The sequence below is a fragment of the Peromyscus maniculatus genome, chromosome 8 (genome assembly GCF_049852395.1).
Source record: "Peromyscus maniculatus bairdii isolate BWxNUB_F1_BW_parent chromosome 8, HU_Pman_BW_mat_3.1, whole genome shotgun sequence".
Classification (NCBI taxonomy): Eukaryota; Metazoa; Chordata; class Mammalia; order Rodentia; family Cricetidae; genus Peromyscus; species Peromyscus maniculatus.
Window position 1 is genome coordinate 4,123,258 of NC_134859.1, and position 27,871 is coordinate 4,151,128.

Below are 27,871 nucleotides of genomic sequence, written 5' to 3' on the forward strand. Positions count from 1 at the left end.
CCCTCTTCCCTGTGGCCCTATACCTGCGTATCTCCAGCCTCATAGCCAACAAGTCCTGAAACTCCCGACCTCCCTCCTCACCCCCTGCTGCTATTATAAGTGCATGCCACCACACCCGGTTTTGGTGCTGGGAATCAAACCCAAGGCTTTGTGCGTGCTAGGAAAGCACTTTGCCAACTGAGCTCCATCCTCAGTCCCTTTCACTTTTCTGCTTGTCCCTTCTATATACCATTATCTGCACAAGAGTGTAAAGAAACTTTCTAATACTGTAAATTAGACCCCGGAATTCCCATCTCAGAGAAGGAATTTCAAATTTCATGTAGTGGCTCACCCTCTTTGAGCTTTCTATACACACCCACACACACCTTTGGTCTTCCTGTCCCTCAGCTACCCAAGCCCAGCTTCAGGAGCTTTGCTTCCTCGTGCCTGGAGCACCTCCCTCCTACTTTGGTGTCACTTCTCGGAATCCTTCCCAGATTGTTTGCTTTGAAGCAGCGCTCTCTCACTCTCCTGCTCTATTGTGTGTGTGGTGTGTGTGTGTGTGTGTGTGTGTGTGTGTGTGTGTGTGTGTGTGTGTCTGTCTGTCTGTCTGTCTGTCTTTGCAGGCTTGTGGATCCACACTGCCATTCCGCATCCCCTGTCGCAGGGATCTGCCTTACACACTGCTGTGCCTGGGCACAATGCAGGCCCCTGAGGGCGTCTCGTCACTGAAACACAGGTGAATACAGTGAAATCTAAGTTGAAACCTGAAGGCCACGGAGAACGAGGCTGACTATGGAGTCCGAGATCCGTGCCTACCATTCTTTTGTAAGACCAGTGCATCTTGTTTTCCAGATGATACAAGTAGTGACTGTGTGTCGAGTATAGCACAACTGATGAGAATAAGTTCCGGGGAGAGTGACACCCCCAGCACCTGAACGGGTTTAGATCACCTCCCAGGGTCCCGACGCCTGCCATTCACTTGAAGGGACACGGACATATGGTTGTTTTCAAGGTGATGCCAACAGTGACAGGGCGCAGAGCAGGACACAAGGGACAAATTACTGCAGGGAACAGAGTGCGGAGGGAGTGACACCCTGGCGCCCAGGTGAATCTAGGTCGCCTCCCAGTCCCACTCTGGTGCCTGAGCCGCCAGGGAGAGGCCGAGGACACTGGGCTCGCGGCCGCAGGGCCGCTCACCCCCATCCTTGTAGCCGCGCCGGCACCCGCCCATCGCCGCCGCTTCCGCAGCCCCGTAGTCCCGACGTGGCGCCTCCATCCCGGGTCTGACGCTGGCGGCGCAGCCAATGGCGGCGTCTGCGGGGCGGCGCGCGAGGCCTCCGGCCGCCAGAGGGCGCCGCCCCGAGCGTCGCGGGCGGGCAGCCGCCGTGGGTCGCCCAGGAAAGCTGCGAGACAGAGGGCGACAGCGGGTGAGCGCAGGTCCGGCTGTCGCCTCCGATCCCCGCGCAGCCCGCGTCCCGGGTGCTGCCCCGCAGGTGAGGGGAGGGGACGCGCGGGGATCCTGGGGGAGGCGCGCGCCGAGCGCGGCCCCCGCCTGGTGCTCACGCGCGGCCGTTAACGGACTCCGGGCGGGGGAGGGGCGCGGGCCCCGGAAGCCGGGCGGCCGGCTGCACGGGGAGCCTCCCGAGTCGCAAGCGCGGGGCGCGCGCCCCCGCCACCCGGATAGCTTGGCCGACGTCCGCGCAGTCGCTTTGGGTGGTTTTACATTTCGTTATTTCCGGGTGCTAGGTGGTCGCGGGGGACCCGGGGTAAAAGCTGTCTCGGTTTGGGGGCGCGCACGATGCCTGCCGAGTGCGCGCTCGCCCGTTTCGGGTTCATCCCTGCGGGGTTTGCCCGCGGTGCACCCCGCGTATGGGTGGCGACCGGTTTCCGGTGTTGAGCAGAGGTGCGGGGACTGCACGGGGGTTCTCGGGGGTTCTCTCCCCACCCCTGAAGAATAGAGACCTGTCAGTTCCCATTAGAGGGAATTTCCGGTCAAGGGGTGGTCCGCGCAGGGGTGTGGTCAGGCTGGAAGGTCCTCGCTAGGCCCAAGGGGCGGTGCCTGTGCTCTGATTGGGTGAATTTATTCCGGGGTTGGGCGCTTTCGGTCCCCAGATTTTAAGGATCAAAGAGGGTAAAGGTGTGGGGTATTGACGACTGAGGGAGTCTGGTGAAACTGGACCTGCGCTGTCCGCCAAGGTGGTCCTGGTGACGTGGGGCCTAGGAACATCGAATGTGGCTAGACTTTTGAGTTACTCTTCTGGTTTGTTTTTCTTCTTCTCTTCTTCCTTCCTCTTTTCTTCTGTCTTTTCTTTTTTTCGAGACAGGGTTTCTTTGTGTATCTCTGGCTGTCCTGGAACTCACTGTAGCTCAAGCTGGCCTCGAGCTCAGAGATCCACCTGCCTCTGCCTCCCGAGTGCTGGGACTAAAGGCGTGCGCCACCACAGCCCGGCTCTGGTGTCAATTTTAAAGTGTGATTTGGGAGAAAAAAAGAACAAAAAAGATCTCCTTGCCAAGCTCTTACTTAAATCAGCATATATTTAGTAGTGTGTTAATTGAGAGGATACCTGTTGTGGCCATGTTAGAATAAAAACAATCTGGTCTGGTTTTTTGTTTTGTTTTGTTTTACTTTATTAGTATGGCCACTTGGTAATTTAAAATGGCTTGTACGGCTAGCATCATATTTCGATTGGACAGCGCTCAACAGGAGCGTCCGGATGGGGGAGGGGCTGGGAGCCACTGCCATCTGCTCTTCCTGATTCTCTGGAAGTGGCTGCCTTTCCAGGACGACCTCAAGGGATCGAAGGGTCTTTTCACCCTCAGTTAAACTGAGCGGAGCTGCTCTGTGTTGTGTGTGGTAAGGTTGGGATGGTATTCTTCATCTGTGCCCCAAATCAAGTGCTTGGACAGTTTTCTCTGTTGAAGCTCAGGGTGAGCTTCAGTTGAGAATCAGATTGCGTTATTGAAGTTGAATATTGTCAATATTTAGAGGAGGTGTTGTGCAAAGAGCCAGTTGATTTAGTGTCCTCCAGATGAACTGGGACACTCCTTCCTTGCTCCCAGTTCCTGTGAGTTTTGGTTGGGGTTATGTTCTGACGACACTCTCTTCCCTCCTCACTCCCAGATCTACTGGCAACAATGTTCATGCGCCAGCCAGCTGTAAGGCCTTGAGTTGTTAATAGTGACTGAGTTTGAAACCTGCTGATTTGGGTGTGTTAAATCCATTTGTAAGTGAAGAAATCTGTTGTTAGACTGTCAGCTGTGGCAGTAGTTTGAATAGGTAGTTAAGAAAGAAAGAAAGAAAAACTCTGCTCTGTTGTCACAAATACTTGAAAATGGGTTTTCTAGACAGAATACCATGTGAGGAAGCTTTTGTCTTGTAGATAACACCTGATTGTGTTTTGTTCCAGCAAACCACACTTTTCTCCATTATCCTCAAGTGTGGGGTGCTGTGGTCGCAGCCACTTGTCACAGTGAAGTGGGAGGGAGGGGGGCAGCAGGGGGAGGCTCATCTCAAACAGTAGACCCCAAAAGTCATCCAAGCAAAGTTCGGAGAAAAGTTGTTTGTGTGTGTGTGTGTGTGTGTGTGTGTGTGTGTGTTTGAAACACCACCCACCGTGTCAGCTGGGCACCAAACTGGGGTCATCAGGCTTGACAGTGGTGACTTGACGTGCTGCACTGTCTTGCCACCCTCTCATGGCTTTCTAAGTGATTTCATTGATACATATTTTTTAAATAATGAGGTATTCAACCTTTCCAGGTTTTGCTCCCAAAAAAAATTTGTAAATTTACTTTTTAATTCTCCAAGTTCAGCAATGTGTTGTCAGTTTATTTAGTAAGATCATGAAGCTTCTGAGCCATGGTGAGAGGCGAAAGTTCTGTTTCACAAGCAAGAGAGGATGTGACTTTGGAGCTGGGGGTTGCTTGGGCATGTCTCGTGAGAAGGCAAGAGATGTCAGCTCTTGAGCAGTAGGGCCTCCTGGGGATCTGAGGCACATCACGGCTGTGGTGACTCGGGCAGATTATTTCAGATTATTGAATAATTGAATTATTGAATTCAATTCAATAATTGAATTGAATAATTCAGATTATTGAATAATCCCAGGTTTGTACATGAAGACGCAGGGTTCCCTGTGATCTGCTCTGCTTGACTGGAGGCTGCTTCCCAAGTTTGCAGAATCTGGAATCTCTTGGCCGTTTCAAAGTGAACAGTTCCCATGGGGGAAGGGAGGACTTAGCCCAAAAAAGGAGTTACCTTCCTGGTGCTGTTTCCCATAGCCTCCTCCAGTTTTCAGAAAGTGAGATGCTGTCTCAGGGAGAGAGAAGCTGACTCAGGAAGAGAGAACTTGTGGCAGGAAAGAGAGAAACCTTTTCAGGAAAGGGAGTAGCCTTTTCAGGGAATGGAGAAGCTGTTTAGCAGGGTTTCTCCACCTGGACTGCAGCAGGCAGGGTGTGGCATTTTACCCTCTTGCCCAGGGCTGGAGAAGTGTTTGCAGAATCAGCTAGTGTACACTGTTTCAAGAAAGATTCACAGCCGGGTGGTGGTGGTGGTGGTGGTGGTGGTGGTGGTGGTGGTGGTGGTTGTGGTGGTTGTGGTGCACGCCATTAATCCCAGCACTCAGGAGGCATAGCCAGGCGGATCTCTACAGACACCACAACTAAACAGAGAAACTGTCTCAAAAAAAAAAAAAAAAAAAACAGGTTGAGGATTTAGCTCAGTGGTAGAGTGCTTGGGTGGGTGGGGGAACCACGGGGAACCAAACAAACAAACAAACAAAAAGAAAGGTTCCCAGTAACACTACTTGAACCATTTGGTAGGTTTTTTGCTTTTTTTCTCTCAAGACAGGGTTTTCTCTGTATAACCATGGCTGTCCTGAAACTTGCTCTGTAGACCAGCCTGGCCTCGAACTGAAAGAGATCTGCCTGCCTTTGCCTGCTGAGTGCTGGGATTAAAGGCGTGCGCCACTGCCAGTGGATAATTTTTTAAAGCAAAATTACAATAATACTAGACTGCTTTTTCTTGCACCCCTTTAAAAAATATCTTTTATTTATATTTTGACAATTTCATATACGTATATCTTGTATCTTGATCATATTTACACCCGGAATGCTTTGCCAGTCCCATAATGGTAGTTGAATCAGGGCCAGCTGGTGGTCCATTTGTTATCTTGGAAAGGTTGCATCACTTGAAGTTTTTTTTTTTTTTAAGATTTATTTATTTATTATGTATACAGCATGTATGACTGCAGGCCAGAAGAGGGCACCAGATCTCATTACAGATGGTTGTGAGCCACCATGTGGTTGCTGGGAATTGAACTCAGGACCTCTGGAAGAGCAGGCAGTGCTCTTAACCTCTGAGCCATCTCTCCAGCCCAAGATTTATTTATTTTATGTATGTGGTGCTCTATCTGTATGTATGTCTGCAGGCCAGAAGAGGGCTTCATACCCCATTATAGATGGCTATGAGCCACCATGTGCTTGCTGGAACTTGAACTCAGGACCTCTGGAAGAGCTGCCAATGCTCTTAACCTCTGAGCCATCTCTCCAGCGCCCCCACATGAAGTATTTGTGTCTGAATATGTTCTGGCCAAGCATATCCATGGAGGTTTTCTTCTTGGGCATGTTTCCTAACCCCTCAGCTTGAGTGAAGATGCTTTAAATGATTGCTATGAGCTTGCCTGTGTGTACACATGTGTGCACAAGCATGTTCATTCTATTCCTCTTGGATGACCATGAAGTGTCCACCTGTGTCTGAGCCCAGGCCACCTGAGAGAGGTGCTGGTCCTCCTCCAGCAGCCTGGGGTACTTGGTGCAGAATAGTGAACTTTCCAGGCATCAGGCTAGCTTTGGAATCTAGCTCTGTGGTCTGGGTCCATTCTCTGTCCAGGGTCCCATCTTTGTACCCACCTAGGACCTGTCTCTTAGTTCATCAAGGTCAAATGACTCACTACAGGTGAAGCTCTCAGCACAGCCCATGGCACCAGAGGGTGGCAGCTGCTGGTTCTGTCTCAGTATGTTATAGTAACATCTCACTTTTCGTGGGATCTGTTCATGGGAGCTGGTTTCTCCCCATGCTGTGAAAGGTGAAAGGCCATGAATTTCACCATACTGGCTTTGTACTAGACTGAAGGACAATGCCTTTCACCTCGCAGACACTGACTGAACAGGGAATTAGAATGGGGATTCAGTGTGCTTTCTCCCTCCTCATACAACTTCTGGACAGTAACAAAATTTTTAAACAGCTGATCTCTGAAAGAGGATATTCTAGCTTGTTAGAGTTTAGGTAATTAAACTAATTCCTACTTAACTGAGTTTTCTGTTTGGATGTGTACTGCTAAAAGCCTTCCTCCATTCATTCATTTCTTCTAACCGAGGAGAAGTGTGGATGTTGGAATGTATTGCCATAATCCTTGGGGTGTCCCCTATGGTTTCGGGTTCTTTGTGGCTGTCTGTTTTCTTCTCACTCTAGTGCTTTCATCCCTGTCTTGCTCCTCACATGTGACTGCACCAGTCATTTCCTGCTTGGCCACCCCCACCCCCAGGTTTCTCTGTGGAACCCTGGCTGTCTAGGTTAACTCCTTCTGTAGACCGAGCCTGCCTCTGCCTCCCAGCCCGCCTCTGCCTCCCAGCCCGCCTCTGCCTCCAAGCCCGCCTCTGCCTCCCAGCCTGCCTCTGCCTCCCAGTCTGCCTCTGCCTCCCAGCCTGCCTCTGCCTCCCAGCCTGCCTCCCAGCCTGCCTCTGCCTCCCAGCCTGCCTCTGCCTCCCAGCCTGCCTCTGCCTCCCAGCCTGCCTCTGCCTCCCAGCCTGCCTCTGCCTCCCAGCCTGCCTCTGCCTCCCAACCTGCCTCTGCCTCCCAGCCACTGGGATCTAAAGGTGTGCGCCACCACCGCCCAGCTCCCTCCCTTCCCTTGCTTCATTTGTTTGCTTGTTTCCTTGATTGTTTGTCTTGAGACAGGGTCTCCTTCTGTAGCCCAGGCTAGCCTGGAGATCTCCATCTTTCTGCCTGCCTCCTTTGTGCTGGGGTTCAGATGTGTGCCACCATGTCCGGCTCATTCTACGTTGTCTTGAGATCAGTTGTACAGAGTTCTAATGTAACTGATCTTGGGACTTTTCATGAAACAGTCTTTTTACACTTGACTGCTCGGTTCCTCTTCATCCAACTATTTAGTGAACTAGTTCCTTATGTTGTTCATGTAGTCAGGACCAAGAGACAAGGTCCCTGTTAAAGTGACCAATAGAGGTCAAGGTAGGCATTGTGGCAATTTAAGGTGATAAGGGAAGGTCCCAAAATGTGTCTTTTAAGCCAAGACTCCAGGATGAAAAGGAGCCAGCTCTGTGGAGGACGAGGATGTACACTGTGGGCAGAGAAAACAGCAAGCACGATGCCTATGCGTACAGAGTGCTTAGGCAGTCTCACAGCCCCAGAGCCTGTGTGGCCTGGAGGAGGAATGGTGTGAGGGAGGGGAAGGAAGGCCCCTTTAGTGCACTGCAAGGAAGCAAGGGTTTCGTCTAAAAGCCTTGGGAAGGCACTGATGGCTTCCACACAGAAGCACAGTGACGCAGTTGGGGTTCTTCCTGACTTGAACCCCTGATGCTCTTGTCTCCAGAATAGCTAGGATTACAGGAGTGTGTTGCTACTCCCAACTCCTTCCGTTCAGTGTCCTGTGGGAAGAGGCTAGGGAGAGGACAGTAAAAGCACTGGGCTGGGCACGGGCTTGGGAGGAGGTCTTACAGGCCTGGGATACTCTGTGTGTGTTCTGATGTTCTGATGCTGCCATTAGTGGCATTTGAGAGTTGGTAGGATATGGAATTGTGAAAGAAAGAACAGTCTACACTTTGGTTGCTGCCTTGAGGAACTGGCTAGGTTTGGGAAGAGAATATACAGTTAATAGGGCCAATTAATTTAATTACCTCAGCAGTTAAGAGCATTTGCTGCTCTTGCAGAGGACCCAGATTTGGTTCTCAGCATCCACTTGGTGGTGTACAACTGTCTGTAACTCCAGTTCCAGGGAGGGGATCCAGTGCCCTCTTCTGACCCCCAAGAGCACCAAGCATGCACATAGTGCATGTACATAGATGCAGGCAAAACACTTATGCACATAATTTTTTTTGTTTTTGTTTTTGTTTTTTTCGAGACGGTTTCTCTGTGTAGCTTTGCGCCTTTCCTGAATCTTGCTCTGTAGACCAGGCTGGCCTCGAACTCACAAGGCCTCTGCCTCCCAAGTGCTGGGATTAAAGGTGTGTGACACCACTGCCCAGATCCTAGAATTTTCTTTATGAAAAAGATGACTGTTGGTGTGTTAGTGTGGACTAGATGGAGTTTTTATTAAATGTTTGGGTAGTGTTACTCGGCATACACATTCCCTTTACTCTACAGAGATGAGAGATGCTGACACGAACTTGCAAGGTTGTTAACAGCAGGCTGTGCACACCAGGGCTTGGGTAAGTTGTGGTACAACTTAATCATGGAACGTTGTGTATGGTATGTGTAGATAAATGTAGAACATGCTGAGATTTGTTACTTAGTGCAAAAGGCCAAGTGCAGAACATGCTAATAGCCTTAGTTTGAACAACAAAAAAAAAACATGCACAATTTTTTTTGTTTCTGTTTTTCAAGACAGGGTTTCTCTGTGTCCTAGAACTCACTCATAGACTAGTCTAGCCTCAAACTCAGAGATCCGCCTGCCTCTGCCTCTTAAGTGCTGGGATTAAAGGTGTGCGCCACCACTGCCTGGACACAGAATGGTTTTTATTTGAAAAGATAATTATAGACTCACAGGAAATCACAAGGGGAGAACATAGAGTCCCGTGAACCTTTTACACTTCTTCTGGTGACAAGCACAAGCAGGAAAAGGCTGAGGGTAAGACTGTTTGCCATACATACTGTGCTGACTTCTCATTAGCACTTATTTGTGTACACATGTGGCATTCTGTGCTGTTTTGTCTAGAGGTGCTGCTTCATAACCAGCACCTAAGTTGAGACAAAGAACTTTTTTGTTTTTTCTGTGAGACAGGGTTTCATGTAGTCCAGCTAGCCTTGAACTCACTGTGTAACTAAGGATGGCCTGAAGCTTTTGATCTTTCTGCCTCGTCCTGGATGTTGGGATTATAGGTGTGTGCCACAGGCCTGGTTCAGATCAAGGGTTTTCTGTAGGGTATCTTTGGCAGGACATACAAGATTGGAGGCAGTGATTAGCTGCCTTTGGGGAAGGCAGATGGGACAGTATTTGGGGAAGGAGACATTCCTTTGTACTAGCCTAGTACCATGTAAACAACCTAAGACACCTGTGTGACACCCAAGTGGAACTGTCAGTCAGAGAGCCATCAGTAGTCGGGGGCCTAGCTGGTGTCATTTATGTCTGGGCATTGCTAGAGGTCCTCTGGGGAAGACAATGGAGAGATCTGGAAGAGTCCAGATGAAGCTCGAGGGCTTGCCCAAGGGGAGACGAGTGAAGATAGTGGCCGTGAGAGAAGGTGAGGAGAAGTGTCACGGAGTGACACAGGAAGTGCATGCAGCCTTTGCTCTGCGGGAGAGAAGTGACTGTTGGATTTGCTTTAGAGAATTTTCATACTGACCTGGCAGGTGAGATAGCATCAACAAGAAGGTGTGTCTCCGAGGCAATGCTCATCTGTTGCCCTTGGGGTGTGCTGACTCTTTTTTTTTTTTTTTTAATTTTCCCAGATGCAAGAAACCCAGCTGCATAATTTGTGGTAGTGGGGATTGCATTTGTGTCTCCTTGAGAAAGAAAAAAATATTCTCTGCTGGAGATGGTGGTACACGCCTTTAATCCCAGCCCTGGGGAGGCAGAGGCAGGCGGATCTCTGTGAGTTCAAGGCCAACCTGGTCTACAGAGTGAGCTCCAGGACAGGCTCCAAAGCTACACAGAGAAACCCTATCTCAAAAAACCAACCAACCAACCAACCAACCAACCAACAAACAAACAAACTGAGGCCAGACTTTGACAGGATTGAAGAGCAAGGTGAGCTGGGGTGTGGTGGGCAGGCAGTTGTCACAGTGCTGTCTAGTATTCAGGGACTCTGGGGTTTAGTCCCCAGCACTGCAGATAAATACCTAATAAAACCACAAACCAAAATAAGGGTGAACTAAAATAGTCTTCTTCCTTTAAACATGGAGGTGGGAGGTGGGGTCCTTTTCTAAGCAAAATGAAATCTGTGACGGAACAGTGTCTGCATGCAGGAGAGAATGGCTGGGCCAGTAGTCTATCTTTCCAAGGAACTCACTGAGATCCACCTGCCTCTGCTTTCTGAGTGCTGGGATTAAAGGCGTGCGCCACTATGTCCAGCTACCTAATACTGACACACACATCCCATCCTGGACTCCACAGTGAGACCCTTTCTCAAAGGAAAGGGCGTGGGGGAGATAATGCTATGCACGCTGCTGAAGGACTTCGGAATGAACTGTAATTTATGTCAAGCCACCCGTGTGTGTGTGTGTGTGTGTGTGTGTGTGTGTGTGTGTGTGTGTGTGTGTGTGTGTAGTGTGTTCAGATGATGCCTTCAGGAATGGTTTTTCCTGTCATAGTTTTCTGGGATCAAACTCAAATTGTTAGCAGTGGTAGCCAGTTTCTTTACCCACGGAACCATCTCATTGTCCCTGTGGCTTACTTTAAATTTGTCACATAAAGTGAGTTGGTGTTAAGATAGGAAAGGCAGGTTGCTAAAGATAGACAGATGTAATAAATATTGAAAAATATTATTTGGAGAATCTAGGTAGAAACCCTGTATCGGGGGTGGGGAGGGTGAGGGAGGGAGGAGAGATTTTGAGAAAAACTGAAAACATGATTGAAAATGAAATGCTGTTGCACTGTTGCTTAGATTTATTTTATGTGTGTGAGTATTTTTCTGGCATGTTTATTTGCCATGTGAGTGCCTGGTGCCCATGGAGGTCAGAAGACAGTGTCCGATTCCCTGGAACTGGAGTTACAGACAATTGTGAGCTGCCACGTGGGTTTGCTTAACCGCTGAGCCGTCTCTCTAGCCCCTCCCACTGTCTTTAAGTATTGCCTGGTACACTGAACTCGTGGCTGTTTGGGGATGAGTTGAGGGGTGTGTTTCTGTGGTAGAGCATGCCTGCCCGCCAGGCCTGCCGAATGCATGTGAAGCCCCTGGTCCAGTTCCCCAGCATGACAAACAAACAACTTTTTGAGCACAATTATAATTATAATTCCCGAATTTAGGAAGGGGAAGCAGGAGGATCAAGAGTTCATGACCGGCCTGCACTACATCTAGAGTTCACTCCAGACAGGCCTGCGAGGGTCAGACTTTATCTCAAAAAGACAAGACAATGACAACTGAGGCTCTGGCCACAGTTTTCAAGAGGATTTTTAATTTCTTTCCTTTTTTTTTTTTTTTTTTTCCGAGACAGGTTTCTCAGTGTAGCCCTGGTTATCCTGGAGCTCACTCTGTAGACCAGGCTGACCTTAAACTCACAAAGATCCACCTGTCTCTGCCTCCTGAGGGCTGGGATTAAAGGTGTGCACCACCATGTCCACCATATTTCCTTCTAATCATATGCTTGAATATTTAGCTCTTTGCCCTGTGCCCTTTGTAAGAAGTCAGAGTTCAAGGTGTTCTAGCACTTTCTAGGGAAATAGCTATATATAAATATATATAAAGCTATAAAGTCTAATTATCATTAGCCAGAAGCCAAATCTCCATCCCCCTGAAGAGACAGGGTCTCTCTGTAGCTCTAGCTGTCCTGGAACTCGCTCTGTAGACCAGGCTGGCCGCACAGAGATCCACCTGCCTCTGCCTCCAAGTGCTAGGATTAAATAGGATCAAAGGCATATGCCACTACTGCCCAGTGCAACAACTCTTCTTCTTTTTTTTTTTTTAAATCAAAGATTTATTTATTTATTTTGTATATAATATTCTGTCTGCAGGCCAGAAGAGGGCACCAGATCTCATTGTAGATGGTTGTGAGAATTGAACTCAGGACCTCTGGAAGAGCAGCTAGTGTTCTTAACCTTTGAGCCATCTCTTCAGCCTTCAGCAAGTGTTCTTAATATGAACCATCTCACCTGCTTCTTGACTAAACTATTTTAAAAGCTGTTTAAGAATTCCAGAAATTTTACTTCATTAAGGCCATTTTACTTGAGTGTCAGGAACTTAAAAAACAAAACTTTTTGCTTTATTGTGTATGGGTGTTTTGCCTACACACAGGTATAGGCACCACTTGCATGCTTGGTGCCTGAAGAGGCTATCAGCCCTTGGGACAGGAGTTTGTGAGACACCATGTGGGTGATAGGACTTGAGCCTAGGTCCTTTGGAAGAACAGCCAGTCCTCTTAACCACTGAGCCATCTTTCTAGCCCCCAGTGTCATGGATTTTTTAAAAACTCATTCTGTAAATTTTCAAAGACATGAAAGTGAATTCCTGTACTTAGCACCCACAGTTAATCAACATTCTGCCTTTTCATTCTGATTCTCCTCTTATAAGTTGGAGGAATATGTGATTTTTATTTATTTATTTTTAGTTTTTTGAGACATGGTGTAGCCTGGCTGTCCTGGAACTGGCTCTGTGATTAAAGATATATGCTACCATGCCTGGGGAATATTTGAAAGCAAGTGGTAGATGTCTTTTCTGAGTGCTGCCGCTACAGTATCAAATACAAATTCTTAACACTTGACAGTGTTGGAAAGACCAAAAAGATGCATGCCAGTCAGCCTCTGGGCATCCAGTCCTGTGTATCCTTAAATGACATTACAGTGGCAAGCAGTAGTGAAACCAGAACATTTCAGCCGCCTGCTTGAGGTGTCTCCAGGTCTGAACACATGAGCTTCATTGTAGGTCTCAGTTCTCAGCCTAGGGTGATTCAATGCCCCTTTCCCTGCTGGCCCCTGAGGACGTTTGCTACTATCTGGAGATCTCTTTGATTGTCACACCTGGTAACAAGAGAGACTGCTAATCTCTAGCAGGGAGAACACTCTATAATGAGCAGCTATCAGACACTGAAACCAGGAATCTGGAGTGGGCATCAGGGAATCCATATTTTATAATTGTATGTGTGTGGGTGTTTTGCCCATGTATGTCTGTGTACCACATGCATGTAGTGTCTGAGAGGGACTAGAAAAAGGTGTTGGATTCCTTGGAACTGGAGTCACAGATGGTTGGGAACTGTCAATGTGCGTGCTGGGAATTGAGTCCTGGAAGAGCGGCCAGTTCTCTCACCCTCCGGGCATCTCACCAGCACCGGAAATCTGTCCTTTATCTCAGTCCCTTTTCAGGGCTTCCGTTTAACTTGCTGCGAACTGCTCAGTGAAGGTTGGTCAGAGGGATGGATAGCAGTGGCATGAAGTCACTGTGTTTAGATCTGTCTGTACTGTTGTAAGGTTAGCTCAGAAGCTCTTGCCCTGCTTACTAGGATGTCAGATTCCCTCCGAGGCAGGGGAGGTAAAGTTTTCCCGTGTGGAGATCTTCCAGAAGCTGAGCATGGCTAAGACTGTTCTTGCTGCCGCTCACACACGCAGGTTGATGAGGAAGAGACAAAGCCTGTGTCAAGAAGGGGTGCCTTTGCATGTGGACTGTGAGGAGGGGCACGGGATCAGCAGGGTCACGCACCCTGACCAGTCTGAAAATAGCGTGCTGTGGACAAACACCACAGGAACCCCAAAGAAAGACCTAACGGCTCCTCAGTGTCCAGGGCCTTTGGAAATGGGTGTGTTCTAGCCCGAGTGAGGGCCTAGAGTTATGGATTTGTTTGCTTGTTTTTTATTTTTCAAGACAGTTTTTCTGTGTAGCCTTGGCTGTCCTAGAACTCACTCTGTAGACCAGGCTGGCCTCAAACTCACAGAGATCTGCCTGCCTCTGCCTCCCGAGTGCTTAGAATTATGGGTGTTTTAGTGGGAAATCCAGAATTGCTGGTGGGTGCAGTAATTTTATGCCTTGTTTCTTTACAGATTGCTCAGTTAGCAAGTGGATGTGCGGGGTAACATGTCCAGTGTGTCTGAGGAGAGAAGGAAAAGGCAGCACAACATTAAGGAAGGTCTCCAGTTCATCCAGTAAGAACTTGACGCTTGATGGCCCTCTAGTGTGCCTTTCGGATGGCCTCTCCTGAATTATGTGTGGAGTCCACACATGTGGAAAGTCAGAGATCTCTTGGTGTTTTCTGTTGTGAGATCTCACACTGTAGCCCAAGAAAGCCTTAAACTCCTAACAGTCCTCCTGCTTCAACCTCACAAGCACTGGATTATAAGCATGAAGCATCCCCCATACCTAGAAGCCTGAGAATTGTCATAGTGTTCAGGTTGGGTTGGAAGTGACATTTTCATTCCAGCATTTTTTTTCCTTATTCTTTTTTGTTGTTGTTGTTTTTCAAGACAAGGTTTCTCTGTGTGGCCCTGCCTGTCCTGGAACTCACTCTATAGACCAGGCTGGCCTCACACTCAGAGATCTGCCTGACTCTGCCTCCCAAGTGCTGGGATTAAAGGTGTGTACCACCTTTTGGATATTCTTTGGTTTTTTTTTTTTTTTTGAGCTGAGGATTGAACCCAGGGCCTTGGGCTTGCTAGGCAAGTACTCTACCACTGAGCTAAATCCCCAACCCATAGATATTCGTATATTCTTCTTATTGTTGGTTTTTAGGGCTAAAGCCCTTATGTTGCAGCCCTTTCCCTCAAATTTGACTGAAGAATTGGGATGTGTTCCTATAAGAAGCATTCTGGTGAATTAAACATCTGGAATGAACATCTGTAGCACAGAATACTTTTGCTGTCAGGCCATGCTGTTAGGGACAGTACCAGTGGCAGACAGTTTTTGCTTGGGGACATATCCAGGCAGAAGGGTCTCTTTGTTCTTTCTGGGGAGGAGACACTGATCAGCAATAAATCGGATCAGAAAGTGTCAATTTTTAATCTTTTTGGTATTTGAAGAATTAGGTCTTTTTTGAAATGGAGTAGATTTGAAAGAGAAGTATTGTACTTAAGGAAACAGTAGTTGCCATGGTAGCCCATACCTGAAATGCCTCAGCACTTGTAATTCCTGCACTCAGAAGCAAGAAGAGAGTATTATTGGGTCTTTGAGCTCCCATGTGGGTATTGGGAACTGAATCAGGGTTCTCTGCAAGAGCAGCCAGTGCTTTTAACCACTGAACCATCTCTCCAGCCCCTAAAAAGTGCAGTTTAAGATAACTTCTGGCTGACAAATGCTGATAAGGAGCCTGTCATGGTGGAGCACTCTTGTAATCCTGACACGTGGGATGTGGAGGCAGGCTGACCTCAGTGCGCACCATGTCAGTCAGGGACACTGTCTCAGAACAAATGAACACCACTTGTAGTAGATCTTGGTAATTACAATAGATTTGTTTCTTCTTCTCAGGTCTCCGCTGTCATATCCAGGGACCCAGGAGCAATATGCGGTAATGACTTTGGGAAGGGTTGTGGCTAGTCACAGTAGCTCAATAACTATAATCTGCAACATGATTTGGCAAACCCTGGCCTTGTGTATCACACCTGACCTGACCAGCTGCCCTCTTTCACAAATAAAGCTTTATTAGAATACTGTAGCCACAGCCATTTGTTTATGTATTCTCTGTGGTACTTTCGTGACACAGGACAGAATTTAAATGTCCCACAGTGCTTTAAATGCTCACTTTTTGGCATTTATAGAAGAAGCTTGCTAGCCTGTTCTATATAGGACAGCCTTTGGGGCATTTTTGGACACTTGTCTTGCATTTTCTTTCCTATGTTAGTATAGTCTGAGTTAGTATGGATTTTGAACCCTCTGCCAATTAACTACTATTTTATTTTATTGATTGATTGATTGATTAGTTTTTTGAGACAGGATTTATCTGTGTAACAGTCCTGGCTGTCCTGGAACTTGCTTTGTAGACCAGGCTGGCCATGAACTCACTGAAATCCACCTGCCTCTGCCTCCCAAGTGCTGGGATTAAAGGCGTGCACCAACATTGCCCAGCTAACTACTGTTTTGTCAAAAATAAGTGGAGTGGAATTGAACAGAGAATGTGGGTGTCATCGTTTTCAGTTTTGATAAGTCCTGACAGCAGTGAAGGAGGGTTGTTTAGAGAGCGGGAGGGAAGACTGGGATGAACTGGCCAGACGTAGGAAGAAGAAGGCCACTCCTTTGGACCTTGGACTACAGCACTGTGGCTTGGAATCTCTGAAGGTGTGTGTTTCCAAGTGTCCACATTCCTCCTTCCCTGTGTTCAGTTCCTCATCTTCCTCTCCTCTCCACACTGAGGAGAGTCTTAAAGTATTTGAGCTGAAATACCTGGAGAAACCCTTTTGTTTTTCCGTATGTGGAACTGGGGCCCACAGACATTCAGTGGCATATCACAAGCCACGTCAGGCGTTAATGCCTGCTTTGTTCCTTAGCAATGTAGTCAGTTTAAATGTGTGTGTATTAGGACCAAAAAAGTTATCTGATCTTATGATAGAAAAGGTACATATCAACAAATGGGTGTAATCACTCAGTAAGCAAATTACTTAGCCTCATCCCCTAAATCAGGAAATGATCTAAGCACATAGCTTATAAAAGAAGAAATACAGGGCCAGAGAGATGGCTACACATGTAAAGGCACCAGGCACCAAGCCTAATGCCTTGAAGTTTTTCCATGGGTCCTGCATGATGGAAGGAGAGATCTGGCTCCCCCAAATTCTTTGACCCCCACACATGCACGGTGGCTTGTTTAAAACCACTCCTCCCCTTTTCCCAGTCCCCCACAAATAACAATGTTTTAAAAGAAGAAATGTAAATGACCCATAAAAATGTGGAAAGTGACGGAGCTGGTAAAGACGTGCAAATACTAAAGGTACTTACTGTGCATGTGCATGCTTACCTGCACATGCTCCCTAGTGTGCTGTGCAGCAGCAATGGGAGCATTTATTGCTGTTGCCGTGTCAGAAATCCTCGCCAAAGGCTTAAACTAAAGCGGGGGTTGGTAGCTCATGCCTGTACTCTCAGCTCTTGGAAAGCAGAGGCAGGAGGATGGCAGCAGATTTGAAGCCATAAATATTATTGTCCTCTCTTGACTGAGGACTTGCACCAAGTGTCTTATTACCTGCACAGAATCAGAGACACACACATACACTTACAAAGTGCTTTTAACCGTTTTCTCTTGCAGAAGTAGGCAGGATGAACTTGCTAGCAAGGCAGCAGTGGCAGCTGTCTTACAGAAGTTCTGCCCTGCTGTCCAGCAGTGCTTTCTGAAGTTTTAGGCATTGTCATGGTATTTACTTCTGTCTTACCTTGTTCTGGCTTCAAGAGGTAATTTTCTCTTTTTAGGTGTATTTGAACGCTCTCGTGAGAAATCTTTTTAATGAAGGAAATGATATTTATCGGGAATGTGATTGGAGTAGCTCTCTAAGTCAGTACTCAGAAGCTTTGAGTATAGCTGATTATGCAAAGTCTGAAGAAATTTTAATTCCTAAAGAAATCATTGAAAAACTTCATATAAATCGTATTGCCTGCTATTCTAATATGGTGAGTTGGGAGTTTTAAAATTAATTCTAGAGCATTTTCTTCAGTGATGTAGTACATTAATAAAGAGTCATTTTCCTGAGTGTTGTCCTGAACTAGATGTGGAAGCTAGCAGCTGTGCTTTCAAGACCGTGGCATGACACTGGGCATCTGCCACTGAGCTGCGCCTGGCCCGCTAGTGCCGTCCACGTGTACTCGGGGTGGCTGGGCTTGCTTTCTTTCTTTCTTTTTAAAAGATTTATTTATTGATTATGTATACAGTGTTCTGTTTGTATGTATGTCTGCACACCAGAAGAGGGCACCAGATCTCATTGTAGATGGTTGTGAGCCACCATGTGGTTGCTGGGAATTGAACTCAGGACCTCTAGAAGAGCAGTCAGTGCTCTTAACCTCTGAGCCATCTCTCTAGCCCTGACGTTGCTTTCTATAATGTATTCCTGATCAATAAGCTATTTGGAAGTTACATTATACTTTTAAAATTGACATGTCAATCAGCATTGGAGATTTGTCGGGTATCATGTAGTGTTTAGTGATGTGTGTGTGTGTGTTCGTGTGTGTATACACTGTACAGTGTTCAAATAAGGGTAAGAGCAAGGGCAGTCCCTTCCTTTTCTTCTATTTTTTAAATTTTCTTTTTACAAAGAATAGTTGTTATAGCTCTGTAGTCTTGGAGGGCTTCCAGGTGCCAGCCAAGAGCAATATCTTGCAAGATAAGTTTGCAGTATTTTTTTTTCATTTTTTAAAATTATTTATTAAATTTAATTTTACATATCAGCCACGGATTCCCTTGTTCTCCCCCCTCCTACCCAAATTTACAGTATTTTTGTTTTATTTATTTATTTATTTATTTATTTATTTATTTATTTATTTATTTACTTAGTGGATTTTTTTTGTGTTTTTTGTTTGTTTGTTTTTGTTTTTTGAGACAGGGTTTCTCTGTGTAGTTTTGGTGCCTGTCCTGGAACTCACTCTGTAACCCAGGCTGGCCTCGAACTCACAGAGATCTGCCTGCCTCTGCTTCCTGAGTGCTGGGATTAAAGGTGTGAGCCACCACTGCCCGGCTTTTACTTAGTTTTTTTTAAAGATGAGGTTTTTCTGTGTAGCCTTGGCTGTCTTGGAACTCACTCTGTAGACCAGATTGGCCTCGAACTCAGAGATGAATCAGTCTCTGCCTCCCAAGTACTGGGATTAAAGGCGAGTGCCACCACCACCTGGCTGTTTTTTTGTTTTTTTGTTTTTTGTTTTTGTTTTTAATATTTATTTATTATGTATACAGTGTCCTGTCTGCATGTGTCCCTGCAGGCCAGAAGAGGGCACCAGATCTCATTACAGGAGGTTGTGAGCCACCATGTGGTTGCTGGGAATTGAACTCAGGACCTCTTAACCGCTGAGCTATCTCTCCAGTCCCCTGGCTGTTTTTGTTTGTTTGTTTGTTTTTAAAGATATGTTTTATTTCTCACAGGGCTCAGGATGGAATCTAGGGCCTACACATGCTAGGCAAGCACTCCTCCATTGAGCTCTCACCAGCCCTTTCTAAGTTTGATTTAAATATAGCACACTGCCAGCCAATGGTAGTGCACACCTTTAATCCCAGTACTTGAGAGGCAGAGGCAGGTGGATCTCTGTGAGTTTCAGGCCAGCCTGGTCTACAGAGGTCCAAGACAGCCAGGGATACACAGAGAAACCTTGTCTCAAAAAACCAAAAGGAGGGGCTGGAGAGATGGCTCAGCGGTTAAGAGCACTGACTGCTCTTCTAGAGGTCCTGAGTTCAATTCCCAGCAACCACATGGTGGCTCACAACCATCTGTAATGAGATCTGGTACCCTCTTCTGTACACATAATAAATAAATAAATCTTTAAAAAAAAAAAAAACCAAAAGGAAAAAAAAAGTGTATGTATATATACTTTTATATATATGTATATGTGTATGTATATATATATACACACATGTATACATATACATACACACATATATACACATACATACATACATATATGGAAATTGAACTCAGGACCTCTGAAAGAGCAGCCCGTGCTCTAAACTGCTGAGCCATCTCTCCAGCCCCCAAAATATATTTTTTAGATTTATTTTATTTTACACTTTACCAGCATGCATGTATGTGCACCACGTGTATACAGAGTGTTTGAGTGTTTTGCCTGTGTTTCTGTGCAGCCAGAAGAGGATGTTTGAGTGTTTTGCCTGTGTTTCTGTGCAGCCAGAAGAGGAGGTCAGATCCCCTGGGATTGGAGTTATAGGCAATTGTGAGCTCCCATGTCGATGCTGGGAATTGAACCCCGGGTCCTCTGGAAGAGTGGCCAGTGCTCTTAAGTGCTGACCCATCTTCTCAGGCTCCACATTTGACATTTTTAATGGATTTAAAAAGCAGTGATGACAGTGAGGAGGAGAATAGGGTGATTATGATGCTGGAGCACCAGCCATATCCTGGAAGCTTTCTTCCTCGGAGATCTAGGGCTCTGTGACCAAGTACTCACATTGTCTGATATAAGATAGGGAGTATATAGATATTCCTGATGATTTCCTACTTTTATATATGTGGAGTATCCTAACAAAATCACTCAAATGAAAAATATCATTGTGAACTTTGAGTTGAGAATCATAGAATGGAGTCACACATTTGTTTTTGTGTATGAAACAGGCATCAGAGTGAGATATTAATCATGTGATTCTGGCTTTCTCTTTTGGCCTTTCCCACCAGGGTTTCCATGATAAAGTTTTAGAAGATTGTAATGCTGTCCTCAGTATTAATACCAGTAACTGCAAGGCTCTATATCGGAAGTCTAAGGCTTTGAGTGACTTAGGACGTTACAGAGAGGCCTATGATGCTGTAGCAAAATGCTCCTTAGCAGTGCCTCAGGTATGGAATGGATACTTTAGTTCACTTGTTTGCATCTGAAGTATTGAACTGCTCTCATATGTCTCCATGGTGTGTGAAAGAATCGAGTGCTCATGCAGCCTCCAGCCTGCCCCACTTCAGTATGACAGCTGTCAGTCAAGTGTCTAGATGGAAATAAAACAGCCCTGTTTTCTTGTTTCACTGCAGATATATTTATGAATGTTGCCTTTTTTAGGATGAACATGTAATAAAACTAACCCAAGAATTAGCTCAGAAATTGGGATTTAAAATAAGGAAAGCATATGTTAGAGCTGAGGTAAGTCAAACTTCTCAGGGTTTTTTCATTTTGTTTTATAATCTTGAGTCAGTTCTGTTTTGAAATTGCATTTTCATTTTATTTCAGCTCTCACTGAAACCAGTTCCTGGAGATGGGGCTGCCAAGGTAGGGTTATTATCTGTGCAAAAATCATGCTTCTGAGAAAAGGAGGGTTGGAAGTCTTAGCAACTGTGCATTTTATAGTTTTAGTGTGTGTGTCTTTGATGCCTCAGACTTGAAACTGGCCATGTCAAATTTAGTCTTAGCCAGCACTACCTGCAGGCTATTGGAGCCTGTGACAGGGTGTGAACTGATGCTCAGTTTTCTGTGAGAATCATGGATCCAGGCCAGATACTAGCTTTGAGAGACATTGGGGTTTAAAAAATAACAACAGCCAAAGGCCAGAGGGAGGTTCAGCAGTTAAGAGCACTGCCGCTCTTGCAGCTGACCTGGGCCCAGGCTTAGTTCCCAGCACCCATATCGTAGTGTACAACCATCAGCAACTCCAGTTCCAGGGAAGGTCCTGTGACCTTCCGGGGCACTAAGCACACATGTGCTATACATACATATACACAATAACATGAAATGAATAAATCTAATTTTTAAAATTTGAAAAAAAAAAACAAACTTTGTCAGTAATGGCTATAGATTCCTTAGTCTCAGGTCTTAGAAGGCAGAGGCAGGAGCATCTCTGTGAGTTCAAGACCAACCTGGTCTACATAGAATTCCAGGCCGGCCAGGACTACATGGTAAAACCCTGTCTCTCTCTCCCTATCTTTTTTTTTTTTCTTTTTTGAGACAGGGTTTCTCTGGGTAGCTTTGGAGCCTGTCCTGGAAAAAGATTTATTTATTTATTATGTATACAATGTTCTGTCTGCATGTATGCCTGCAGGCCAGAAGAGGGCACCAGATCTCATTACAGGAGGTTGTGAATGTTCTGTCTGCCTGTATGCCTGCAGGCCAGAAGAGGGCACCAGATCTCATTACAGGAGGTTGTGAGCCACTATGGGGTTGCTGGGAATTGAACTCAGGACCTCTGGAAGAGCAGCCAGTGCTCTTAACCACCGAGCCATCTCTCCAGCCCCTTCTCTCTCTTTTTTTTAAACTTGAAAGCCTTGTGGTTGATGGGATGGCACTAGCCATTGTGAGAGGCTGGTGGATGGGGACTAGATTAGTCTCTAGTCTCCTCTAACTAGCCTTTGAGAAATGTGTGTCTGCTAGAAGTACACAATGTTTCCCAGTGTGGCTGTGCAGTCTTGTGATCCCAGGAAAGTGAGACGAATAAGGACAACACAGATCCGTCTTCAAAAGAAAGTAAAAAAAAAAAAAAAAAAAAAACCAGCTTTGATGATGCCTGGTAATCCCAGATATGGAGGCAGGAAGACTAGAAGTTCAAGGTCATTCTCAGCTACATTCTGCGTTTGAGATCAGCCTGTGCTGCATGAGATTGTTTCAAAAGAAGAAGAAACAGGGCATGGTGGTGCACACCTTTAATCCCAGCACTGGGGAGGCAGAGGCAGGTGGATCTCTGTGAGTTTCAGTCCAGCTAGGGCTGCAGAGTGAGATCCTATCTCAAAACAACAAACCAAAAGAGTAGGAGATAAGTGGTTTGAATGTTCTTTTGATTTCTAGTATCATCAAATGTCTTTGCAAATCTGCATCACTCTTTTTTTTTTGTTGTTGTTTAGTTTTCATGACAGGGTTTCTTTGTGTAGTTTTGAAGCCTGTCCTGAAACTTGCTTTGCAGACCAGGCTGGCCTCAAACTCACAGAGATCCGCCTGCCTCTGCCTCCCAAGTGCTGGGATTAAAGGCGAGTGCCACCACTGCCTGGCTTACATCACCCTTTAAGATGAGTTTTTCAGACTGCTTTAGAGTTTAGAATCCTGAAAACATGATCACTGTTGCTTTAATTTCCAGGCTGTGAACTATTCCGTGGAAGATATTGAGCCAGGTATGTTTTTACCTGTCATCTTAACCTTCTGAAGTATGCCTGCTAGTTTGCCCGTTTTACACTGTTTATTATATCGTATTGTCAGGTGAGATTGCTGTGTGATGAAAGCAAGACTGTGACTGCTTTTATGTCCTTGGTTATTGGCTGTTAGCAGTCTTATTTTGTAATACAGTGGCTTGGAGTGAGCAAATTTCTATGTCTGTTACAGATTTATTAACCCCAAGGCAAGAAGTGCTTCCAGTTGTCTCCCTTCCTACATCCAGTTTTCCTCATGATATTGGGAGTGAGCTGGCCTCAGTTCCTATTATGCCTGTAACTTCTGTTTTGCAACTGCAAGTGGATGAGAGCCCACTGCCATCCACAGTGTTTGCAAATGGAGGGAAGGGCCCCTTCACACTGCCAGACGCCTTTGTAGATGATGGAGACATTGTCCTTGGGGATGACATAGACGATCTCCTTGATTCAGCCCCAGAAACAAATGATGCTGTCATGGTGAGTTTCACTATTTAGTTTCCCTTTTAAAGAATGTGGGTGATGGCGGTGGTGGTGGTGGCGGCGGTGGTGATGGTGGCGGTGGTGGTGGTGGTGTGTGTGACATATGTGCAGGTGCCTGTGGAGGCCAGGAGAGGGCGTCAGATCCTGTGGAGCTGGAGTTATAGGCAGTTGTAAGCCGCCCCATGTGGATGCTGGAAATAGAACTCAGGTCTTTTGGAAGAGAAATGATCTTAACTGCTGAGCCATCTCTCCTGCTCAGTTTAGTTTCTCCTCTCTCTTTCTTTTCAAATTTTTATTTATGTTTATGCTTTTAACAAAGGTTCCAGGGATTGAATTCATGTCCTCTTGCTTACAAGGCAAGCACTTTACCCATGAAACCATCTCCCCAGCCCTACTTTGTCTTCTCAAGGACATAGTTACCTCCTGTTTAAAGTATAATGCAACATGGTAGATAACTTGTGTTGCTTCTAGGATTCACTTTTGCTTTCTGACCTTGACATTTTCTTTGCTTCTTCTGAGGAGATAACAGATAACTGGATAACATGGTCATTGCTGAAATACAAGAAAGGAGTGTGCTGTCTAGAAGTGATCAATGTTTCTGGAATGGAAAGGTTAAGCATAACATTCTGATAGAGAATAGGCGTTCGAGGGTTTAGGAGATGGCTGCATCCGAGGGTTTAGGAGATGGCTGCATCCGAGGGTTTAGGAGATGGCTCAGGGAGTAAAGAGCTTGTCATGAAAGCAGAAGGACCCGGGGGAACAAAAAGCCAGGTGTGGTAGCACCAACTTGTAATCACAGAGCTGCGGAGGTGGACATGGAGGATCCCTGGGGCTCACTGGCCAGCTAGCATAGCCTCGTCTGTGAGCCCCAGGTCCCAAAAGACAAGGTAGGCGAGTTCCTCAGCAATGATATGTAAGGTTGAGCTTTGGTTTCTGGCTTCATGGATATACTCAGGAAAGCTCCCCCACCCCAACCCCCAATTAAAAAAATAAATCTTTAGCCAGGTGGCACATGCCTTTAATCCCAATACTTGTGAGGTAGAGGCAGGAAGATCTCTGTGAGTTTCAGGATAACCTGGTCTATATTAGTAGTTCCAGTCCAGCTAGATCTACATAATGAGACCCTTTCTCAAAACACATACATACACTCTCTCACTCACTCACTCACTCACTCACTAAACTTGTGTGGCTATCAGATAATACATACATAATAACACACATACTCACTCTCAACTAAATATATGTGTATACATGGATATACACACACACCAGATAATACATATAAAAGAGCACACATATTTGTGTGTATGTATGTATATATGTGTACACACACACACATACACACACACACACACACACACACACACACTTGTATGAGCTAGAGAAATGGAGAAATGGCTCTTCCAGAGGGCCCAGGTTTGAGTCCTAGCACCCACATGGCAGCTCACAACTGTTTATAACATCAATTCCAGGGGATCTGATGGCCTCTCTGGCCTCTGCAGACACTGCACACATACAGTAAACACATACAAATACATACACATACAAATTACTTCCTTAAAAACATTAAACCTTATAACAAGAAATCCACGGAGTCTGTTTAAAGGGCAAAGAATTTATTAAGGGGAAAAACTCACATACAGGACAGAATTGACACAGGTTCTGGAACACTGTTCCTGTCACCTGGATCAGTCCCTCATCCAAGTCCCACGATGGAGATGGAGCCTAGAGAGAGCTGCCTGCGTGCATCTCAGGTCTTAAGGATCACTGAGAGGCCATGCACCACTACCCGGCAACCCCATCCCTCTTTTATAGCAAATTTAATAAGTTTAAAAATAAATACAAAATAGATAAAAGTGTGAGTTCAGGGCTAAGAATGTAGCTCATGATTTTCTAGCATGCATGAAGCCCTGGGTTACACCCTCAGTACTGTGTGGTGGCACACACCTGTAATCCTACCATTTGGGAAGCAGAGGCAAGAGGATCAGAAGTTCAGGGTCATCTATAGGGACATAATCGATTTACATGAGACTGTGTCTTTAAAAGTGTCTCAGCGAGGCATGGTGGCGCACGCCTTTAATCCCAGCACTCAGGAAGGACGGATCTCTGTGAATTGGAGGCCAACCTGGTCTACAAAGCAAGTTCCAGGACAGCCAGGCTGTTACACAAAGAAAACCTGTCTGAAAAAAAAAAACAGAAAAAAAAAAGTCTCCACCAAGACTCAGTCTTGTAGCTGTCAGCCGGATTTCCGAGGATCCCGTCCATGCTGGCGGGTGGATGTAGCGTGGTGGGCGGGGAGGAGGGCCTGCACAGACTGCTGCTCTCGGTTGCTGTGGTGGACTCTCCTTTGGTGCAAGCCCTCTGGTCAGTACCGTTCCTTAGTCTGGGGTCTGTCTGTTTTCATATGCTGGTGGTAAAAGCAGGACGCTAAGCTGATGAGGAGAGGCCCATGAATTTCTTCATTTCTTCTCTTCAGCCCTCCTCCACCCTGGGCAGAGGCTCCCTCCCGACAGCCGGTGTGGCTCCTAGCTTGCCCTTCAGGACAGGAGCGACCCTGCTCGGCACGCTGCCTGTCGGTGCGAGGTACGCTCCTCCGTCCTCCTTTGCAGAGTTGTATTCACCTCTGACCTCAACCTTGGGAGACTTCTGTTCGTCTCTAAATTCATTTTCAGTGACTGAGTCCAAACGAGGTAAGACTTTCTCCTAAATTATAAACAGCTACAGTCAATTTTCTAAAAATGAAAATGTATATGGCAATTTTATAAAGCCTTTTTAGGTGGTAGTTTCTTCACTTGTCCTCATTATGGCTAAAGTATAACGAGGGAGCCCTTAGTTTGCATGTGGCTTCACTTACCTGACATCCTGAGAGTCAGAAGCAAGGGCATGAGGTCGGCTTGGATGTGGTACTGGTTTTAGATGGCACGATTGGCTAAGCTGGTGTTTGTTGTTTGGGGGTAAATGTCTTCAAGTGTATTCTGCTGTAAAAGTCTGTCCCATTTAAAGGATGTGAACTGGCAAACATTAAAACTAGCCTCACATCTGGGTTCAGGATGATAACATTTAGACATGGCTGAGACTTCATCTGTGGAGCTCGGCAACCTATGCCCTCATTTTATCATAGAGTACTGAGATCTTAGTCTGGTCAGTTCTAGGCTGAATAATTGGTTTTGGGTTTTTCGTTTTGGTTTTGTTTTTTGTTAGTTTGCTTTTGTTTTTCTGGGGTACTCGAGATGGAATCCGAGGCCTACACACACTATGTAAAGTGCTCTACTACTGAGCTGTACCCCTGGGCCCTTACTACATACTATAAATAGTGGAAAAAGTCTTCATATTTTTTGGAGATACTGATAAGTAGTTAAAGGGTAAAAGTCTAAATTTCAGAGATTTCCAGTGAGAAGATGGGGTAGAGAATGGCAGGGGAAGCAACTGAATGTAGACCCGGATGAGGCAGCCCTGAGCTTCTGCTGCTCATGTCAGAGAGGAGGAGGCGCCTTTCTCAGCTCGAGTGTGGGTTTCATTTCCTTAGGTTTGTTTTAGTCCCAATCAGTAGACTATGCTCCTGGCATAGATAATTCTCCATCATGGCTAAGGGTTGCTTAGGCCCTGGCTTCTAGAAGGGAGACCGTCAGCCCTCTTGTCAGTAGTGAGTAAGAAAGCTTCTAGGGTTGGGATGGGAAAGCTGTGGGAGCCACAGGGAGTCAGCTGCAGAGCCCTTGTGTGCTGATTGATGTAGAGTGAAAAGGTCTGTTGAAGTCTTTTTATTATTTTAGATCTGTCCACCTCAACTGCTAGAGAGGGAACAACGCTTAACAACAGTAATTCCTCCCTTTTACTTGTAAGTCTCACTTCCTCTTTTGTGAATACATCGCTTAAATTGAACATAGGCTGTGCTTAAGTAACTGAATTATGTGAATGAAAAATGAAAGGCTTCCTTGAATTTTCTGTGTGCTGTGGGGAATAGTATTAGAAAACTCATCCAGAGCATCCATTAATACATGTTTTGAGTATGTGACTCGATCTGTCGGAGCAAATTAATCACCATTACAGATAGTGCCAGCTTTATGTAGTGTAGCTTAGTAGAGCAAGGAGACAGAGCAGAGTGTGTAAGATTTGTGTCCTGTGGAAGCAAACCAGTTGTGTGTTAGTAACAGCTCATAGAGGATCCCTAAAGGGGCCCCGAGTCCAAAGAGAAAAACACAGAAACTGACAGTTTGTCATGGAGAAGCACCCTGGGACGGAATGGCACCAGCCTCACCCTACTCTCCACAGGAGCCCAGTTCCTTCTTTAGTGATAGTACAATATTTGTTGCCTGTTTTCGTTTTGTTTTGTTTTGTTTTTTTTTTTTTTTGTTTTCTTACTCTTTTTGCAGATGAATGGACCAGGAAGTTTGTTTCCCTCTGAAAATTTCCTGGGAATTGCAAGTCAGCCTAGAAATGACTTTGGAAACTTATTTGGGAGTGTGATTGCTAAACCATTTTCGTCAGGGACTCCTAGGCACCCCCTCGAAGGAACCCATGAGCTGAGACAAGCTTGCCAGATCTGCTTTGTAAAATCAGGTCAGCACCGAACCTAGTGGGCAGCAGGCTATGTGCTGTGGAGCTGGTGACTGGACGGGAACAGCCCTGGCTCTGGTGGCCGTCCATTGGGGCATGTCAGGAGGCAAGCAGTGAAAGAAGCAGGCGGGGTCTGGTCCAAAAGTGATTCAGATTGTTGCTGCTTCTGGTTTCTAAGCCATAGAGTTCCTGTCTGGATCATTTCCCTAGAAAGGTGCCAGCAGGGCTGCTGCTGAGTAGAACACTGGACTTCCTGACAGAGG

General features: G+C 46.1%; 1 protein-coding gene and 1 non-coding gene across 8 annotated transcripts in view; both read left to right on the forward strand.

The window, feature by feature from the left end:
* Positions 1-1,321: 1,321 nt before the first annotated feature.
* The window catches only part of Zc3h7a (zinc finger CCCH-type containing 7A), a 41,704-nt gene continuing 15,154 nt past the window's right edge, over positions 1,322-27,871 (forward strand). Inside the window, exons 1-13 of one of the 7 annotated variants that reach the window (XM_076577850.1) lie at positions 1,354-1,475; positions 8,357-8,421; positions 13,899-14,000; positions 15,316-15,355; positions 17,242-17,439; positions 20,154-20,312; positions 20,527-20,607; positions 20,695-20,733; positions 22,526-22,559; positions 22,768-23,051; positions 25,531-25,744; positions 26,825-26,889; positions 27,425-27,611. In XM_076577850.1, the coding sequence (XP_076433965.1) occupies positions 13,933-14,000; positions 15,316-15,355; positions 17,242-17,439; positions 20,154-20,312; positions 20,527-20,607; positions 20,695-20,733; positions 22,526-22,559; positions 22,768-23,051; positions 25,531-25,744; positions 26,825-26,889; positions 27,425-27,611 (1,369 nt within the window). In that variant the 5' untranslated portion in view covers positions 1,354-1,475; positions 8,357-8,421; positions 13,899-13,932. Of the gene's footprint in view, positions 1,476-1,583; positions 1,696-1,721; positions 1,886-1,984; positions 2,243-8,356; positions 8,422-9,661; positions 9,960-13,898; positions 14,001-15,315; positions 15,356-17,241; positions 17,440-20,153; positions 20,313-20,526; positions 20,608-20,694; positions 20,734-22,525; positions 22,560-22,767; positions 23,052-25,530; positions 25,745-26,824; positions 26,890-27,424; positions 27,612-27,871 lie in introns of those variants that run through there. The other 6 variants (XM_076577849.1, XM_016002431.3, XM_016002432.3 and 3 more) reach the window with 6 other exon arrangements.
* LOC121831942 (U1 spliceosomal RNA) lies at positions 9,548-9,719 on the forward strand. The gene has a single exon (XR_006075534.2). It is a non-coding gene; the product is annotated as a U1 spliceosomal RNA (small nuclear RNA).